Genomic DNA, 20,774 nt, shown 5'->3' with positions numbered 1-20,774 from the left:
GTCACAGCATCAGAACTTTGTTTTTCTTACCAAAGCATCATTTTTTAGCTAAACTCCACTCAAAGAAAACTGCCCTTTTCCCCTGATGCTGTGCAAAGCGTGATGGGATTTCCTATGTTATTCGCGTTGCCTAGCAACTGGGAGGGGTGATCAGGACACAGGACAGTTGGAACTGTGTCTCATGCTCCCTGTCACCTCCTTTCAACCAAAAAGATGGCTGCCCTCATAAAATCAAACATTTGCCTGTTCATTTAAAACAGGGTGGGTAAGAGATTATATTACCTATCTATTTTAATTAACATAATGTAACTTAATGACAGTATGTTTGTTTAGGCTGAAGTTCCTCTTGTAAGGTTTAATCTATAATATGACCTAGTCAGAAACTGTTACCCTGTTTAACTCTTTCGGGCAAAAGGAACACCGCATAGTCATTTGTTTTGTACATATTGTACTTGTGATTATGTGACAAGTCACTTGTGTATCCTTTAAAAGTTGTACTTTATGGGTACCCCCTCCCCATTTATTCCACAAGTGACCATAGCTGGCTCTACGGACACTGGTGTGAAGCAATGGTCAGATCTCATCCTGGCACTTACTGTTGATATCTCCATTGGGAATCCCTTTCTATCACTGGAGAAGCATCAGTACATTGGGCTCCAGGTATTAAAGAGAAGCTCCAGCTATAGCATTCTTCATTATGGCTTCTTTACGCATCATTGTAAATCACTTGCCAGTCCAATAAGAGCATTCTTTGACTACAATTCAGCCTGCTGGAGGCTGGTCAATAGGGATTGTGGAAAGTGTAACCACGGTCTTTCATGTGGATGAGTTTGCCGCTCTGGACAACTGAGCAGCTTCTTGAAATGAATTAGCTTTAGAGATCCAGCAAGCTTTAGAATGAGAGAACGAATCTCCAATAGCTGTAATGGGGGTGGGGGTGGAAGAGGAGAAGGAATTTCCCCAAATGGATACTTGCTTTTAGAGAGGAAAGCCTTGTCCTCCACCGGCTCCTTCCAGCGCTGTCCCATCTGCAAAGTTGCTTGTGCAGCCATGCTTCGGGGGGTCCCAGTACTGGCACCGCCAGGCGGAGGATGATAGAGAAGCTTCTGGAGGGCCCAGAGGCTTTTCCCTTCCAAGGCAATTATCCAAATTTGGCCATCACAAACCTCACAGGTTTTGCTTTAATTATGTAATGGCTAAAGGCTGCTATACACTGGTCGATTGCCACCAGATTGACCAACAGATAGATCCCTCTCTGATCGAATCTGATCAGAGAGGGATCTATTGGCTGCCCATACACTGCACACAGATTTGAAGAGATTTCAGCTTGAAATAGATCCAAAACCTGTGAAGCCGCCTGCCTCGCCGCCGGAGGTCACTCCTACTTCCCCGGCCAGCAGCAATATTACCTGTCCGCCGGCCCAAATCCTTGGGATCCGTTCAGTCACATTTCTTTCGGTGTCCTCTATGTCCTCTTCACTTCCTGTCTTGTCCTGTGGCAAGCGGAAGTTCAAACCATAGAGGGCGCTCCGTTTGAACTTTGGCTTGTCACAGGACACGACAGGAAGTGAAGAGGACATGTAGAAGAAAGCCAGCCAGAAGAAGTGAGACTGAACAAATACCGGGAACTCAGGCCGGCTAGACAGGTGATATTGCTGCCGCTATGCTGCGTTGGTCATCGCCGAACGCCGCTAGCGATGCGCTCCTGACCCGCGGGCGATCAAGCAAAATTTTCCTTCAGGACCGATCAACTGAATTGATCAATGCCGGATAGCAATCAGTCAGCATTTGCATTATCGATTTCACAGCAGTCTCAATCACAGTGATCGAATCTGCTGTATATCGGCAGGAATTCGAGTTAGAGTATGGGCACCTTAAGGCAGGGAACACACTTGACAGTTATCGTACGCGTTTTCTGCACAGAAAAACTGAGAACTCATGTTAATCAATGTGCTAGCGCACACTTACTGTGTTGTTCGCACGCAGAAAAAAAACTGACATTCTGCATGATGACTCTGCACATTTTGTCAGTTTTCTCTATCAATTACATCAGTTGCTGTGAAAAAACGCGCGCGTTTTCCTGCATGGAAGCACACTTGGTGTGCAGAAAAAGTACGCAGAAAAACGCGCGCGGAAAACTGAAAGTCAAGTGTGTTCCCTGCCTAAGGCTTCTTTCCAACTGCGTGCTTGCCGAGAAGTCTGCTATCCAGGTGTGCAATTTACATGCAGTCGAACGGCAGCGGTTGTAACACCACGCATGTCGGCGTTCACGCAGTGGTATAACCCGGCATCAGAGCATCGTGACAGGTCACATCTGAGCACTGCTGCGCTCACATGTGACTCCATGGAGGGTGGCACCTATTCTGAGCACTAACAAGCACTGGGCTGGTGCAGGAGAGCAGTGTGAATTCACCGCCTGTCACCTGCCAGTCTGTAAGAGGTCATAGATTCCCTGTACACTGGCTGGAATCCCACTGGCTGCTGCTGCTCCTCTGCTGCAGTGTCTATAAATTACTTTTGCTTGCAAGCAAGAGTAAGGCCTAGTGCACACACCAAGCGGTTTTTGGAGCGATCCGCCGGCCGCATCCGCCTGTAAAAACGCTTGGCTAATGTATTGCAATGGGATGGTGCACACCGGCGGTTTGAGGTTTTTGCCCAGCCGCAAACGTGCCTCCTGCTGCACGTATGCGCTTTGCAGAAGCGTTTCGTCCTCAATGTAAAGTATAGGAAAAACGCAAACCGCTCTGAGGCCCAGTGCACACTGGGCGGATCCGCCTGCCGCATCCGCTTGAAAATCCGCGTGCCTAATGTATCTCTATGGGCTGGTGCACACCGGCGGTTTGAGGTTTTTAGCAAGCCGCAAACGGTTTGCTTAAAACCTCAAACCGCCGGTGTGCACCAGCCCATAGAGATACATTAGCCACGCGGATGCGGCCGGCAGATCACACACAAAATCCGCTCGGTGTGCACCCGGCAAATATCGGCTCTCTGCTCCTAAAACCACTAGCGTTTTGACGATCTGCTAGCGGTTTTGGTGTGCACTGGGCCTGAAAAACCATACTTCAGAGCGGTTTGCCAGGGGTTTTTGTTACAGAAGCTGTTTAGTAACAGCTTTTACTGTAATAATATGTGTAATCTGCTACACAAAAACGCTACCAAAACCGCTAGGTATGTTTAGAAAACCTCTCTAACATTCCTAGAATCGCTCTGAAATCAGCTCCCAAAACTGCTAGCATATTGCGGATCTGCTAGCGGTTTTGGTGTGCACTGGGCCTTAAAGACTCAGCAAATCCTCACAGGGAGTCATACCTCGCCAGATACGCATGCTGCAACTGCTTTACATAGGATTTCGTAGCCTAATAATGAATTATAATAGGCAATGGTTTTTAAGAGATCCTCAAGATAATCCTGCATATGGGAGATGGTCGGATTAAGTGTGTTAATATTTATGTATTCACACTAGATTTTTATCCCTAAATATTAAGCAGAGTACTCACACTGGATTTGAATCTGTACAATGATCAGAGGATCAGCAGGACTTCCAGGCAATTGGTATTGTTTAAAGCGGGATTGTCACCATAAAAATCAAATTTCAACATCAACTGGTCTGAGTGTATTAGGTGATAAAGATGCTAATCCTGCATTCAAAACTTGCAAAACTTTTTCTGCTTTTATAATTTGGAGTAATCACATACTTTAGGAGCACTGGCCCTTTAATACTCAGTGCATAACAGTTGCATGCTGGGGGTTATTTTATCTATAATATATTCCTTCTCTTCTATTCATTTTTCTGCTTAGCTGCAACACGATCCTCTGCTCACTTGTGTTTACAAGCAAGGCTGAGGTGACTCAGCGATTGGAGTAGAAAAAAATAAATAAAAAAGTTAAGGGTAGAAATGACATCAGGATTTAGCCTCTAACTGTGGGCAAAAGACATGGTTCCCACCAGGAACAGAATTCTATTCATTTACTATTTACAATTCACTGAAATCAAAATGTGGACAGTTCAATACATGTGTTATGCTATAATAGCTGTTATAAAGTAGATCAAGTATTTATCTACATATGTGTTTTTTTTTCCCTGGCGTAGTATGGCTAATCCTACTGCTTTAAAAAAGGAAACATGGCAGCCTCCATATCAATCTTAATTCAGGAGTCCTCTAAAAGGTGCCACATACCATATAATAAAACGATCCAATTTCACACATCGGTTCTGCAGAAAAATGAAATAAAATTTTCCTATTTAAGTGAGAAATCAGATATTTTTATTTTTTTTATAAGTCGGGAGTGGTGTTTTTTTCTGATCAGTTTTCATACAATTGAATGGTGCAGGGTAGATTGCTTACGTCTGTACATCAAGAAATTGACAGTCTACCCTACACCATTCAATTGTATGAAAAATCCAACACTTCTAATCTTTTATCAAAGTTCAATCAGATTTCTGAAACGAATAAAAACAAAACACCCTTTTAAATTTTTCTGTACAGCTGATCATTTTTAATTAAATTACCTTTAAATTGGATAATTTCATTGTATGGTGTGTGACCACCTTTAGGTTATGTGAAAAGATCAAATAGACAGGACACCTAACACAAATGGAGTCAGTCCTTGCACAGAGCACCACAGCTAGCAGATGGGGAAAGGTAGAGCCACATGAAGTGGGTCAGAAGTCAGGTTGTACCCCATCCCTACCCCCACACCATACTTCAAATCCATCACATAACTTACATACACAGACATTTACATGGAAGCATAAGATGAAATAATTTGTATTGTAAAGCAATTATGTATCCTTTGTGTAGCAAAACACAGGAAACATGCAAGACAGGAGGATGATCTATGATCCCATCATAAAAGCTGCAGGGGGCTCTGGGAGTCCCCCCTCTGCAGAGAGGCATCCCTGGAACCCCCCATAAAGTGTTCCCCAGGTGGATTGACCCCAAAATAAACATGCTGCATGATGTATGAGGGTGTGGAGATTGCATTACCTGGGGAGACATGTCTGGTGCAGCTCTCAGTATCAGCAGCTTCTACTATAAGCTGCTGCTTGGCAGCCTGCTGCTTTTATATGGGTCAGGGCTACACAGCCTGCCATTGGTCGCTTTTGTTGTGAGCAATGACATCATTCATTATTGTACTGGGCACAGGGGAGATGTAACCCCTTCACTGCTGGTGAGAAGTGCTGGAGGGTTTCCTGTCAGTCCATAGAGCTCAGCACCTGCAATTGTAAACCAGAGCTTTTCTCTGACTTGTATACGGCAAACAATGGCCACAAAGGATTTTTTCTTACACCAGAAGTAGCTGAAAGCACCTGCGTTGCTGTCAGGGATCAAACTTGTTGAAAGCACAAATGTTTTGCTGCAATACAAAATCTCATGCAAAAATGCACTGAAGGGTTTCCAGTGGATCTACTGTGATTTCTGTTCCCCTCTGCGATTTCAAAAATGCTGCAGGACCCGCGTTTGCGTTTTTCTAAAAATCACATTGCTCTGGTGTGATCCAACCCATAGAAAAACATTAGCCAATCGCTTTTTTTTAAAGCACCAGCGCTTTGAAAAGCGTTCAGAAGCGCTCTAGGTGTGCACCAGCCCTTATTTGAATCGGAAGCGTTCTTGAAAACGCATGCGAAAATGCACATAATGATGGGCCGCACAAAAATGCATTGGTATGCCTTTTTCAATGCGTTTTTAAAACGTTCAACAAGTTAATTCTTTCTGCATACTGTATGCAGAATACGTGCGTTCTGCTTGCAATGCTTTCCTATGGAGAAAAAAATAAATGCGTTTTTGCCCAAATTATGTAAAAACTAATTTGAATTTTTTTTTTTTTACTGTTAAAATATGAAGCTTGATTAAAAAAATGGAAATGGAAAAACATGGAAAATGCATAGAAAACGCACATGAAAAAATGCATATGCAGGAAAAAATACCCATGGTAGAAAACTGATGGTTTTGTGCATAGACAAGTGTGACCCCAGCCTAACGCATTGGAAAACGCAAAACCATAAAAACGCATGCATTTCACATCCTGCAAGGTTGACCCTTGCCTTATGCTTTCCTATGGGGCTGCTGCGCTTTCAGGAGCCATCCTGGCCGGCATGTATGCTTTTTTTTAATTTATTTTTTTGCAAAGGATATGCAATTGTATATAAGCCAATTGGAATTGTGAATTCTTGCATTCCCAATGTGAAAATTTGCATGTGAATTTGCAGTGAGGCGTCTTTTCCACGGACTGTTGTTAGACAGTGAAATGCCTCTCAAAGGGCCAGAGCACACCAAAAACGCTAGCGGATCCGCAAACGCTAGAGGTTTTTGAAGCTGTTTTTCAGAGCGATTCTAGGCATGTTTAGGCCCCATTCACACTAGAGCGTTTTGCTGCGATTTCGGCAAAACGCTCAAACGCTAGCGCTTTTTAAAGCGCTAGAGTAATAAAGGTCTATGGGGGTGTTCTCATTTGGCCGATTTGCGCAAATCACTGCAAATCGGCCTAAAACAGCCCAAAACGGCAAACGCGTAACCTGCACCATTTTCAGGCAATTTCCAGGCGACTGCGTTTCAGTGCTATAGTAGCGCAAAACGCGATCACGGAAAAATTGCAGCCCCGTTCAGTGATTTTTCCACGTGAAATCGCCGAAAAATCACTCCCACAAAACGCCGGCAAAAATTGGTGGCGTTTTAAAAACGTAAGTGTGAACAAAGCATTTTCTAAGCATGCCTAGTGTTTTTGGAGCGTTTTTGTGAAACAGATTTCATATATTGTTACAGTAAAGCTGTTACTGAACAGCTTCTGTAACAAAAACGCCTGGAAAACCGCTCTGATCTAGCGTTTTTCAGAGCAGTTTTTCACTTTCCTATACTTTAACATTGAGGCAAAAACGCCTCAGAAATCTAAAAAATGCTGCAGGACCCGAGTTTGCGTTTGAAGGAAAGACGAACAGGTCTGGTGTGCACCATCCCATTGAAATACATTAGCCAAGCGATTTTTCCTGCGAAAGCGTTTTAAAAAACACTCAGAACTGCTCTTGGGGCTTGATTCACTAAACCATGATAACTCATATCACGGCCGCGCTAGCATTTTTGCGGGCAATCGGGCAGAAAATTTGTGATCGCGCGTGAAAATTTGCGATTGCACGCGTAAACATGAAAACGCACGCAAAAATGCTAGCGGGGCCGTGATATGAGTTATCACGGTTTAGTGAATAAATCCCTTGATGTGCACCAGTCCAAACTCTCACAACTGCTCCCTGCTGCCTGGTAACTGCTTGTTGCTGCCTGGTAACTGCTTGTTGCTGCCTGGTAACTGCTTGCTCAGCACACAGTCCGTGGAAAAGAGGTGAGACGCCGGCACAAGTGGAAACCCGCCCTTAGATTTGCGGCAAAAGCGAATTCACAAACATGGAAATTGCATGTGAATCTTTTAAGGCCTGTACCCACCACACGATTTTTCTGACAAACGGCGACTGTTTGAGCGCCGAGCGATGGTTTCTACTATCTTGCGATGGCGACATGAGTGCAGGCACATGACAACTCCTCGCAAAGTACCGTGATTGCTTGACTTCCTGTTCACACCGGTCATGTGCCGTCGCGTGGCAGGTAGAGATGTCGCGAACCTCCGATTTTCGTTTCGCGAACTCCGTTTGCGAACGTTCGCGGAAGGTTCGGTTCGCGCAAACTTTTGCGAACCGCAATAGACTTCAATGCGGAGGAGAACTTAAAAATTTTGAAAAATTTCTGCTGACTAGAAAAATTATAGAAACGATGTTTCAAGGGGTCTAATACCTGGAGGAAGACATGGTTGAGTGAAATACACATCAAAAGTCCCAGAAAAAAAAATCGGGATTTAATACAAAGCAGTGTTTTAAGGTCAGAAATCTTATTGAATGTTCAATTGCAGGCCTACACTGCTTTACAACATCAGGAAGTGTAATCCCTCCTCCCTCTCTCTTCCTGGAGGGAGGAGGGTCTTGTCTTCCAGGGAATTGTAGTATTTCAAAAGCCAGCTTACATACCTTGGCTGGGAATTGAACCCAGGTCTGAGTGCGTGGTAGGTAGCTCACTTCACCACTATACCACCACCAACACTACATGCTGAAGCCAGCCTAGCATGTACCATTATGATATATCCAAGAGAAAATTGCTTAAGGATTTGTTTTATGTCAAAAGCCAACTCACATTGGCCAGGAATAGAACCCAGGCCTACTGCTCTGTAGACTGCTATCCTAACCATTATACCACCAACATAACACACTACAATGCTACATGCTGAAGCCAGCCTAGCATGTACCATTGTGATATATCCAAGAGAAAAATGAGCTTGCTTAGTGAAATGTAGGATTTCAAAAGCCAGCTTACATACATTGGCTGGGAATCGAACCCAGGTCTAGTGCTCTGTAGGCTGCTATCCTAACCATTATACCACCAACACAACACACTACAATGCTACATGCTGAAGCCAGCCTAGCATGTACCATTATGATATATCCAAGAGAAAAATGAGCTTGTTTAAGGATTTGTAGAATGTCAAAAGCCAACTCACATTGGCCAGGAATAGAACCCAGACCTACCACTCTGTAGGCTGCTATCCTAACCATTATACCACCAACACAACCCACTACAATGCTACATGCTGAAGCCAGCCTAGCATGTACCATTATGATATATCCATGAAAAAAATTAGCTTGCTTAGGGAATTGTAGGATTTCAAAAGCCAACTCACATTGGCCAGGAATTGAACCCAGACCTACCGCATGTTAGGTTGCTATCCTAACCATTATACCACCAACACAACACACTACAATACTACATGCTGAAGCCAGCCTAGCATGTACCATTGTGATATACCCAAGAGAAAAATGAGCTCTCTCTCTCTCTCTCTCTATGACTTGATGCCATTGAAGTGAATTTTCAGCTTAAAACCATCAACGGATACCAGCAGAATTTCACAGGCAATTTCGGAATTCCGCCGGATTGAAAAAGCAATTCCGTTCCGACCAAACGGAATGGAATGACCAATTTCCGCCTAAAATTGCGGAAAATACAATTCCGCGGAAAGCGGTGACCATCCCTACTAGAGAGGGAGAGAGAGAGATGAATCTACATGGCTATCTGGGGTTCTCTTCGGACAACTGTTGAACACAAAAGGCAAGGCCATGCCTGGGTGGGGTTGAACCACCAACCTTTCAGTTAACAGCCAAACACGCTAACCAATTGTGCCACACAGAGACTGTGTACCACAAAGACTGTGCATGCAGTTGCTGTTGAATGATTTTATGGGGATGTATGTGTGTCTTTTGGAGGGAGGAAGTAAGTCTGCTCCAAGAAGTTTCAGCTTTATATTGTTGGTGGTATAATGGTTAGGATAGCAGCCTACAGCGGAGCAGTGCTTTTCAGAGCTGCTAGATTTGGGTGCAGCCGGCGCCTCCATAGACTTCAATAGGAATCATTCCTATTGAAGCGCTCAGTGAGTAACGAAGTTGTTTAAAAACATAATAATTCGGCCTCCAGCAATCACTGGAAGCCGAATTATTTCATTCCCCCACTATCCACGTCGGCCTGGAGGGGGAATAGTAATTAAATCGGCCCGGACTTGTGCAGAAGCAGGATCAGCTATATACAGCTGTATCCTGCGCCCAAGTCTACCGGCGCCGATTTCAAATGTACTCGCCTACAGAGCGGTAGGCCGGGGTTCTATTCCTGGCCAATGTGAGTTAGCTTTTGACATACTACAAATCCTTAAGCAATTTTGTCTTGGATATATCATAATGGTACATGCTAGGCTGGCTTCAGCATGTAGTGTTGGTGGTGGTATAGTGGTGAAGGGAGCTACCTACCATGCACTCAGACCTGGGTTCAAATCCCAGCCAAGGTATGTAAGCTGGCTTTTGAAATACTACAATTCTACAATACTACAATTCCCTGGAAGACAAGACCCTCCTCCCTCTGGCAGGAGGGAGTGAGGGATATAATTACTGTAGGCAGACGAGTGAGTAAAACGACAGGAGAACCTTGCCTTGTATAAGGGAGGGGGGGCTCCAGGAGTGAGTGCAGTCTGATTGGTGACAATGTGCCCGCTGACTGTGATGTAGAGGGTCAAAGTTATGCTCGATGGAGCATTATGGGGGCGAATCGAACTTCCGCAAAAGTTCGCCTTCGCCGGCGAACGCAAACCACCTAAAGTTCGCCTGGAACCGTTCGGGCCATCTCTAGTGGCAGGAAGATGGATCAGCGAACGCTCATCGGGGAATGTCGCTGGGATCCATCTTCCTGGGTCATCAGGTGAGTATTCAGCTTTATAAGTAAAGGGGCCTGTGAATGCACACATAGGTGTGTATGGCAGGAAGCAGGCTGGAGAGACTCCCCTGTGTGTAGACAGTCATCCCTGCAGGGGGAGAATGCTGCATGGGAGGGGCCTCAGGATGCAGACATAGGTGTGTGTGGCAGGGAGCAGGCTGGAGAGACTCCCCTAGGTGGAGACAGTCATCCCTGCAGGGGGAGAATGCTGCATGGGAGGGGCCTCTCGATGCAGACATAGGTCTGTATATGGCAGAAAGCTGTGGGCTGGAGAGACTCCCCTGGGTGTAGACCAGGGGTCTCAAACTCAATTTACCTGGGAGCCGCAGGAGGCAAAGTCAGGATGAGGCTGGGCCGCATAAGGGATTTCACAAAAAAAAGTCTTCAAATGTCATTATTAACAGTTTTAATTATTTCTTCTGAATATGAAGTGTCCTACCTTATAGTTCGCTTCAGTGCTCCCATTACAAGTAATCCGCCGTGTCCCCGCCGCAAAACGAGGCCTGCAGAGCCCCCAAATCGCCCGAGGGGCAATCCGCCGGCATTTCCTGGAAGGGGCAGAGCTTTCAGCTTCAGCTCTGCCCCTCCTGATGTCAATCGCGGCGGATCGCCACCTCTGCTCGCACCTCTCACTCTTCCTTCGGCGGCGATCCGTGCAGCGATTGACGTCAGGAGGGGCAAAGCTACAGCCAGAAGCTCTGCCCCTCAGCGCAGTCGTGGATGTTTGCCCGGGGTATTTGGGGTCTCTGCAGCCCTCGTTTAGCGGCGGATTACTTGGGAGCACTGAAGCGAACTATAAGGTAAAATAGTTTGCTTCCGTGCCTCTTTTGCTTTTGCCGGGGCGGGCCACAAAATATTGTACCGAGGGCCGCAAATGGCCCGCGGGCCGTTTGGCTGGAGAAGCAGGCTGGAGAGACTCCCCTGTGTGTAGACAGTCATCCCTGCAGGGGGAAAATGCTGCATGGGAGGGGTCTCTGGGTGCACACATAGGTGTGTGTGTGGCAGGGAGCAGGCTGGAGAGACTCCCCTGGGTGGAGTGAGTCATCCCTGCAGGGGGAGAATGCTGCATGGGAGGGGCCTCTGGATGCAGACATAGGTGTGTACATATGTCAGGAAGCTGCAGGCTGGAGAGACTCCCCTGGGTGGACACAGTCATCCCTGCAGGGGAAAAATGTTCCTGCGCTGCAGCAAGACCTGCAGACACAGCACTGCTGAAAGCACAATTGGAAATCAATGCAATAGAAACCAAGAGGCAAACTCCCCCGCTTTATATGTCTGAGGCAGCTAAGTGAGAGGAACATGGAGGCTGTCATATTGAGGCCTAGAACCCACTACAAGTCGCAAATTGCTAGCGTTTATTAGCGTTGTGTAAGCGATTTCATGAGCGTTTTCCGGTGATTTTGGTAGTGATTTTAAAAAGTGTAAGCTTTTTGCCAGCGATTGTGATAGCGATTTGGGATTATAATTCTGATTGGTCCTTTCAAATTATTATTTTTTTTTTTTTTTTACAGTTTGCAGTAATTTAAAATCACACACAAATCGCTATGTGTAGCAATTCATGAAAGATTTGCCAGCGCTTACGCTGAAGCGCAAACGCTCCCAAAATGCTGCATACATTATTTATGGTCTTGCGATTGTGATTTTGCTAATCGCTACTGTGAAATTTGTTACATTGACTTACATTGGCAGAGCATTTAGGGAGATCACTAGTGATTTAAAGCACTCCTTTAACGCTCAAAAAAGCGCTCTAGTAGGTTCCAGCCTTTATTTTCACAATACCAGTTCCCTGGCAGCTCTGCTGCGTTTACCGCCTGTCAGCTTCTCTCTTGCACCTGCCAAGCGCTTGTTAGTGCTTAGTACCGGTGCTAGACAGGTGCACCCCCCCCCTCCCCAGTCAGATCTGAGCCTGGCCGCAGCTGCGCTCAGACTCCACGTCTTGTTCCTCTGCCACCCTGTAACACCAATGCATGTCAGCGCTTGACACACATGGTGTTATAACAGCTGGAATTTGGCTTAAAGGACACATCTAAGCTTAATAAAAATAAAAAAATCCACTTACCTGGAGCTTCATACAGCCCCTGCCTGCCGATCTGTGCCCATGGCGCAGCTTCACTCCACGCTGATGGTCCTGGGTTCCCTTCGGCGCAGGATTCCTACTGCACCTGCGCGAGCGGTTTTCAGAGTCTCGCTGACGTAATTTGGACTGTACAGCGCAGGCACAGAACTACGGCGCCTGCGCTGTACAGTATAAATGACGTCAGCGCCCAAGTGAACCGCACACTGGAGCGCAGAGAGAGCCGACGCGGAAGCCAACCTGGCGAGGCCGGCTTCGCCACCGGAGGGGACCGGGAGCCACCAGAGCCTAGGCGAGGGCACAGGACAGATGCTAGGGGCTGGAAGAAGCCCCAGGTAAGTGGATTTTTTTATTTTAATTTTCCTTGGACCACTCCTTTAACCTTCTTGGCGGTAACCCCGAACGTAGTTCGGGGTAAGCCGCCGGAGGGTGCCGCTCAGGCCCCGCTGGGCCGATTTGTTTAATTTTTTTTTTTGCTGGACGCAGCTAGCACTTTGCTAGCTGCGCCAGCACCCTGATCGCCGCCGCCGCGCGCCCGATCGCCGCTATACGGTGCGGCGCGCGGCCCCCCCCCCCAGACCCCGTGCGCTGCCTGGCCAATCAGTGCCAGGCAGCGCCGAGGGGTGGCCCGGGACTCCCAATGACGACCCGACGTCAGTGACGTCGGTGACGTCATTCCGCCCCGTCGCCATAGCGACGGGGGAAGCCCTCCAGGAAATCCCGTTCTTTGAACGGGATTTCCTGATCGGAGATCGCCGAAGGCGATCGAAGAGGGCGGGGGGATGCCGCTGAGCAGCGGCTATCATGTAGCGAGCCCTGGGCTCGCTACATGATATAGAAAAAAAAAAATTAAAAAAAAACTGCCGCGCTGCCTCCTGGCGTATTTTTTTCTACCGCCAGGAGGGTTAAATTGCAGCTGACTGGCACTAGGGAGGCAGCCGTCGGGACGCTGAACTGTTTGCAAAGAGCAAGGTTAAACCTACTTTCTGAAATAGGGATTACACTTGCATATCTTCCAACTTTTTGAGATGAGAAAAAGGGACACTTAAGCCACGCCCTGCCACACCCCCTCACACCTTCATATTAACATTTTAAAATTAGTAATATATCAATTTAAAGGATGGGAATAAAGTTTAGAGTCAAGCACATTTTTAGTAAAGAAATATATATATTTACATAGAAAGAGGGACAAAGTCCTGAAGAGGTATAAATGAGGAGGAAAGAGGGCTCCCAAAGAGGGACTGTCCCTCCAAAAGAGGGACAGTTGGGAGCTATGCACTTGCATCTACAGGAATCGCATTAAAGGGAATCTAAACTGAGGATATGGATTTTTCCTTTAAAAATAATACCAGTTGCCTGACTCTCCTGCTGATTCTGTCTCTAATACTTTTAGCCACAACCTCTCAACAAGCATGCAGATCAGGTGCCCTGACTGAAGTCAGACTGGATTAGCTGCATGCTTGTTTCGGGTGTGTGATTCAGCCACTACTGCAGCCATAGAGATCAGCAGGACTGCCAGGCAACTGGTATTGTTTAAAAGGAAACATCCATATCCCTCTCAGTTTAGGTTCCCTTTAAATTACAAAAACACTTGTGCAGCTCTCACAGACATTTATGGCAATTTCATAATGAAAGTTGGAGTTACACTTGAGCTCTCCAGCTGGTATCCACATTCAAGCGCCCTCTTCTGGGAAGACCTTTGTAGCAATCGGTTCTGCCGTCTCCATTCAGCACACAGGCACAAAGTAGTGGCTTGTGGGACTTGTAGTCTTGGCAACATATCCACAATGCGTCTCCAAGAGTCCCATGGGACTCCTCATGACGGTGGTGGGCGTGGCAGGCGGCGGCAGCAGCATCATCATCCACCAATAACGTGCAGTTACGCATTGTGCGTTCCACGCTGGTTTCCCCAGCGGAAGTGGAGGGATGTGATTGGGGGATAGAGGAGAGCGTGGTGAAGGCGCGTGGCTGCTGCTGTGAGGTGAGATTCTGTTGCTGGAAGCTGAGTTCTGGCTGTTTTGGGAATGCAGATTATTAATGTTCTACTTTATTGGGGGAGACTGTGCATCACTGTACCAGACACGTGACTGCAGAGGAGACACTCCAAAGGGGACCTGTTATTGGGGACTTTTGCTGAAAAGTACATCTGTACTGTGAAAACTTGCTAGCAATCTAAATGGTGTTTGGTATTCTGCAATTTTTGTAGTGCATACAATTGTGGTGCTAGTTGAGGGGACCAATGACCACTCTCTGCTCGCAGCAATTTGGTCACAACCACTAATTTATAAGAAATAGGGGACCCAGCGGTAAACACACTACTATCCATGCCACCATAGGTTAAGTATAGTTGAGTGAGCGTAGGCGGTAACCAAACTAAGCACAATGCCCAAAGCTCAGTGGCGGAAGGCTCTGGCGTGCAATTTTATCCGAGATGGTACACTGGTCCATATTTATACTTACCTGGGGCTTCCTTCAGCCCCATGAGCAGCGTGGCTTCCCTCGCCGTCCTCTTCAGTCCCTCCGTCCTGACCCCGGTGGTCTGGTCAGTCGTCGGCTTCTGTGCATGGGCGGCTCGGCCGTTCTCCTGTCCCCTGGAGCGTTCTGTGCCTGCGCAATACTACTGCGCAGGCGCAATTGTTCCGGGGAAGGGTGTGTGTGGCCGAGCCCATGCACAGGAGCCCGTGACTGCCCGGATTACTGGGAGTTATTGTGGGAGAACAGAGGGACCAAAGAGGAAAGCGAGGGATGGCCATGGTGCTCATGGGACTGGAGGAAGGCATAAAACATTGAAGAGACTGAAGTGATTGAACTAACATGTAATTACTATAAAGCACCTTACATAGTGCTAAACCACCGCTATCCCGCGGCACAAAGAGGGGCTTTTACCCCCCAAATCCCCCCTGCAAAATCCACGACTTTCTTGGTCGTGGATTTTGCTGCTCATGGAAGCAGAGCTATGAGCTGCAGCTCTGCCTCAATCGCCGCACGGATCTCTACCCCGCCCCTTTCTGTGAAGGCAGATTAAGAGGGGCGGGGAGAGGCGGCGATCAGCCGGGATTGACGCGCTGAGAGGCAGAGCTGCAGCTGAAAGCTCTGCCTCTTCAGGAAGCGCTCCCCGGGCACCACAGAGGGGATTTGGGAGGTAAAAACCCCTCGTTTTGCCGTGGGATAGCGGTTTAGCACTATGTAAGGTGCTTTATAGTAATCACATGCTAGTTCATTCACTTCAGTCTCTCTTTAAGTAGGGGACAGCGGCGAGGGGTTTATGTCACAATCGCCATTATAGCACTGCCGTGCACTCAATAATCATGTCAACCCAAGACTTTCCAGCATTTCTGATCGATACATGCGACCGACTTCGGCCTGAAATTGGCTACATCATCGATCGGCATGCTCTTGGCGGCACTGATTTTCATTTGATTACAATTATTAAATGGTCGATCAGCCGCCAAGTGGAGTAATCCTTGGGTACCTTTAGGCTGGTTTCACAGTGGGACGTTACAGGCACACATTAGAGCAGCCTGTAACGCTCCCCACTGCACAGCAATGAAAAATCAATGGGCTGTTCACAGTGCCCACGTTGCGTTACTTAGTAACGCTGCGCCATAAGACAACATACTGTAGGCAGACTGTTTGCACATGCTCAGTAACGTTGGGGAGGAGCGGAGAGCGGCCAGGCACATGGCTAATTAATATTCACTGCACTCAGTGACGTGCAGTGTTTACTTCCTGGAGCGGCCGCTCTGTGCGGCGATTGGCCGGGCGGGACCACGTGATGCCGCATGCGCACAAGAGTAGGCATCACGGACGCCAGAGTGAGCTGCACAACGCGGCTCAGTCTGACGTCCACAGCAGAGAGCACCAGGCGTTGCGTTAGGGGCACGTTATGCGACCATAACGTCCCTTAAAACACAACGTCCTGGTGTGAAACCAGCCTTAGTGTTCCCCGCTGGGTCTCCTATTTCGTACAAATTGGTGGATGCAACTAAATTGCCACGAGCCAGGGGCTATGAGGAGGTCTATAAGGTTTCCTGCAAGGGTCCCCTCAACTAAGACTAGCTTCATAATTTTTCTTTCATTGTTCTACAAAGTACACTGAACAGTCCATGTAATCAAATCTTATAAATGTGATAACTGATATTGGGAATATCTAGATTATTTACCCAGTCTACCATTTATTGTACATAGTATCGTTAAGGCCTATACACATGCTGGAAAAATGGAGCATGATGGGGATCGAGACCCGATCCCTAGGGTGACATTGTTGGGCTGAGATTGTACAGATACGTAGTAAAGCATTCAATGTACAAAGTAGAAGGACAGAACAGGCACTGCAGTAATGGTGGCATTATAGCGTTGTTAGTTGCAAACATGCAGAGATAGCAAGCAGGGTAGTTTAGTATTAGATAATGCGTGCTCAAGCTCAAACAGAAAACAGGTAGCAATTGGATTTAAGGGTAGAAGAGAGTAAGCTGGCACATGCATATTCTAATCATATAAAGCATGATGGGGATCGGGACCCGATCCCTAGGGTGACATTGTTGGGCTAAGATTGTACAGATACGTAGTAAAGCATTCTGTTGCAGTGTGTGTGTGGGTGGGAGGGGGCGTCGTCTTCAGAGGGCCCACAGAGCATTGTGGATGTGACGTCACGGGGCAGGCTGACACATGTACACTTGGGGGGACCGGCCAGAGGTCGTCACGATATTGAACATCGTTACCGCCGGGCATCCGATCAAGCCCTAGCTTCTACAATGACCCTATTGACCGATTTTGGCCAGCCATGTTGCTGCACAAATTGTCTTCCGATTCAATAAAGTTATTGAATTGGGTGGTTGGTTGGTTGGTCTGAAATATTAAGTAATGTTTGGGCACCCTGACCAACTTTAGTTTTCTACCCAGATTGTATTTGTTTTACTCAAATGTTGGTAGAGGTAAAAAAACAAAATTGGGGGAAATTGGGGTATCTATCCATGTTCTTTAAAATAAATTTTTGAGATATACTGTATTATCAATCTTGTGGTGTTTTTTTTTTTTTTTTTTTTTTTTTTTTTTGGAAGATCACTTTACCAGTCCTCATTATTTTTATTCTTTCCCCCCCAGTGTTTTTGGAATTGTTTGAGAAGTCTATCTTCTCATCATGGCTGCTAAGGTCGGCAAGGGGTCCGTCCGCAAATCCAAACCGATTGTGACAAAGACATCCCTGAAAAGCCCCTATGAGAAGATGTGGAAGCCTGTTACTGGGGAGGACATGCAGTTCATTCTCAAGACGTTAACTGACAAGTTCACTCAGCTAGGGCTGAAGAAAATTGAAGTCCAAAAAAAATTTGTCAGGAGATCTAAGAAAAAGAAAAACGTAAATACTGCTACGGAAGAAGGAAGATCTGATAACAATACAGGTATGGAAGAAGACAAAAGTCCAAAGGTTGAGAAAGAAAGGTCTGACAAAGAGGTCTTAAAACAAAAGGGGGTGAAACCGGGATGGACACACCGTGACATTCGCAAACACCTCGCCATTGGGATCAATGAAGTCACTCGTGCCTTGGAGAACGACGAGGTACACCTGGTGATCGTCTGCAAGTCCACCAAGCCAGAAATGATCACCAAGCATATTATTGAACTGAGCGCCAGCCGAGAGGTCCCGGCGTGCCAGGTGCCGCGGCTCAGCGAGAACGTAGCCCCAGTGCTAGGCTTGAAGTCCGTGTTGGCGCTGGGCTTCAGAAAAACCTCAGATGTATTCCTGGAGGAGGTAAGGGAGATCAAAACACGGGTGCCACCACTAGATGTTCCTTGGCTGGCCAACAAGTCTCAGGAAGCTGGAGAGGACACGAAGGTGGATGCCGGAGCAGAGGGGGATGAAAATACTAAACAGGCAGCTCCCAGGAAGCGTAAACACCCTAAAAGCGAGGAAGGGACTGGCGGGGTGAAGCTACAAGCCTTGAAAGTTAAAAAGATCGTTCCCAATCCCAACAAAAAACGGAAAGTTAAGGCAAAGAAGGCGGGAAAGAAAAAGTGACCTTCAGGCACTTCCGTTTACCGATCAATAGCGATTGTTCGAAAATTCGACAGAATGGCTAATTTTGGTTCCACAGGGACTGGAATTTGTGGTGAGTGAACTGGAACTTTTCAGGGCCTCATCAGATTTAGGTGCTGCTGATTAATTAAAGGGATAATTAAGCCATGGATAAAAAAAAATCAAAAAGCTTTAGGGCTCGTTCACACTTAAAGGCCTTTTGTGATTTTTTTTTTTTTTTTTTTTTTCTCTTTAAAGCACTGGCGATTTTCAAAATCGACCTGAAAGCGCTTGTGCAATGATTCTCTATGAGAGAGTTTACAACTGAGCGATTCGTTTCCGATCAGCAAAGCAGTGCCTGGGCCATTTTTGAGGCGATTCTGCCTCAGTGGAAGGTATAGGCAAAGCGCTCAAAAAATCGCTTTGTGCAGCGATTGCCTTCGCATTTTTAACAATTTATTACATTGTAATTTTAAGAATAAATACATTGTATTTATTATTTTCCGGTTCAAGGAGTTAACTTCCTGACTTGCGTCAGGGAGTGAATTACAAAACCGCTTGGGAAAAAGCGCATAGTAAAGCACTTTTAACAAAACTGCATCGCCCCCCCCCCCCCCCCCCCCCCAAACGCCAGGAGAGGAGAAAAAAGCCTAAAAAAAAAAAAAAAATCCCAACGCGGACGTACACGCGAGCAGAACGCAATGGGAATGAGGCCTCACTCACTTGGGGCTTCTACCAGCCCCCTGCTGTTGTCCCGTGCCCTCGCAGTCATGAATGGATCCTCCGGTCCCTCGACATCAGCTAAATTCGTTTTTGCCGACAGGCTTACTGCGCCTGCACAGGCCCGGCGTCTCCTTGGCTTTCCCGGCCGCAATATTGCGGATGGAAACGCAAAGAAGGCTACGTGTGGCCTGGCCTGTTGGCGAAATGAAACTAGCTGGTGGCGGGGGACCATAGGCTCCGAGAGTGACTGCGAGGGCACGGGACGGCTGCAGAGGGGGCTGGTAGAAGCCCCAGGTAAATAAAACTGATTTTTTTTTTTTTTTTTATCCATGGCTTAAGTATTCCTTTAATGATTAAATGGTTGGTTGGCTGATTGGCAGTGGAAGATGGTTTTCAATCTTGCATGCAAATTGTATGCAGCATGGGATTGGCCAGTGAAATGTGCTTCCTGTTAGTTTGGATTGGCCCATTTCCCAGCGGGATTCAAGTTTCATTGAACTTTTTTTCGGCCGGAATAATTAACATCTCAATGACCATCTCTTATCGGCAGCTTTGGAATCTGATTATTCCCGGCGTGTTCTGGTCCATGCGGAACAAAACTGGTTGTTTTGCCAAATGGTATGGTTATGACTGGCTACGCCTGGTTATAGGACCACTGGGTGGAATGATTTTTTTTAGTCAAATGGAACTAATATGCTGTTCAGGAAAATAAAACCGTTACATCTGAATGATTTTTTTTTTTCCTCTTTTATTTTGATTCATGAACTTTATTTGTCACTAAGAAGATATGAGGGTTTACTTCGGCTAACTGCCTTTTTTGTGATCTAAGGATCAGGGACCGAACCAGAACTTTGCACGAGGTTAATCAGATTCTGTAGAACAGGAGCTTCTAAATCTGGTCGGCTTCATGCAAAGTTCTGATTTAGCTCTTGTTAATTTTGGTAGAATGTAAAAACATTGAATAGTCAGATTAACCGCTTCTGGACCAGGCTAATTAAAATCTACGCCCTGCCTGGGACCTGTAATCCCTGCCAGGGCGTAGATTTCAATTACCGCACTGCATGCTCCTGCTGCTACCGTCAGTCGAGCCGCTCTCACGTGCTGCTGTCTCTGTTACAGTAGAGCTCCGTGAGCCGGTCTGACCCCTGTGATCACTGTGAGTCAATTTTATTGGCCCCAATTTTTGTACCAGCAGTCTCTGGTCCTTAAGGGGCCAGAGATTGCTGGTACTTAACCATTTTAGCCGCCTGACGTGATTGTCTCCAGCACGCGCGCTCCGGTGTTGCCTCCGTTAGCCCGGAGATCAATAAATGGGAACATAGTTCCCATTCATTGATCTAAGTACCCGGTACAAAGACAAACAGCTTCTTATAAAAAGCCGCCGTCTTTCTGACCAAAAAAACCAAACAAACTTGTCCTCCTTATACTTCCTGTAAGCGAGATTCTTGCTTACAGGATGGGAATTAAAAAAAATAAAAAAAATCTGTGGCCAAATAGTAAAACTACATGTACATACATTTTTTTTTCACATAAAACCAGAATTATAATTAAAATTAAGGGCCTGTTTCCACTGGCGCGGAAACCGCCCCAAATCCGCAGAGTTTCCCCGCAGGCAAATCGCGTGGGAAAACTGCCATAGGGATGAATAGGGCCGCCGGCCGAATTGCTTGCGCTA

General features: G+C 46.6%; 2 protein-coding genes across 3 annotated transcripts in view; one reads left to right on the top strand and one right to left on the bottom strand.

The window, feature by feature from the left end:
• Positions 1-14,169, bottom strand: part of ACBD7 (acyl-CoA binding domain containing 7) — a 49,872-nt gene extending 35,703 nt beyond the window's left edge. The window contains exon 1 of one of the 2 annotated variants that reach the window (XM_068235508.1): positions 14,009-14,169. In XM_068235508.1, coding sequence (XP_068091609.1) covers positions 14,009-14,143 — 135 coding nt within the window. In that variant the 5' untranslated portion in view covers positions 14,144-14,169. Of the gene's footprint in view, positions 1-4,988; positions 5,059-14,008 lie in introns of those variants that run through there. The other variant, XM_068235509.1, reaches the window with a different exon arrangement.
• A 34-nt stretch (positions 14,170-14,203) lies between these two features.
• Positions 14,204-19,827, top strand: RPP38 (ribonuclease P/MRP subunit p38). Its single transcript, XM_068235507.1, has 2 exons — positions 14,204-14,344; positions 17,467-19,827. The coding sequence occupies exon 2, from the start codon at positions 17,504-17,506 to the stop codon at positions 18,377-18,379; it is 876 nt and encodes a 291-aa protein (XP_068091608.1). The 5' UTR covers positions 14,204-14,344; positions 17,467-17,503; the 3' UTR covers positions 18,380-19,827.
• Positions 19,828-20,774: the final 947 nt, after the last annotated feature.

Source organism: Hyperolius riggenbachi, chromosome 5 (genome assembly GCF_040937935.1).
Source record: "Hyperolius riggenbachi isolate aHypRig1 chromosome 5, aHypRig1.pri, whole genome shotgun sequence".
Taxonomy (NCBI): Eukaryota; Metazoa; Chordata; class Amphibia; order Anura; family Hyperoliidae; genus Hyperolius; species Hyperolius riggenbachi.
The sequence above is the reverse complement of the archived record's forward strand: the minus strand, read 5'-3'. Positions and strand labels throughout refer to the sequence as shown.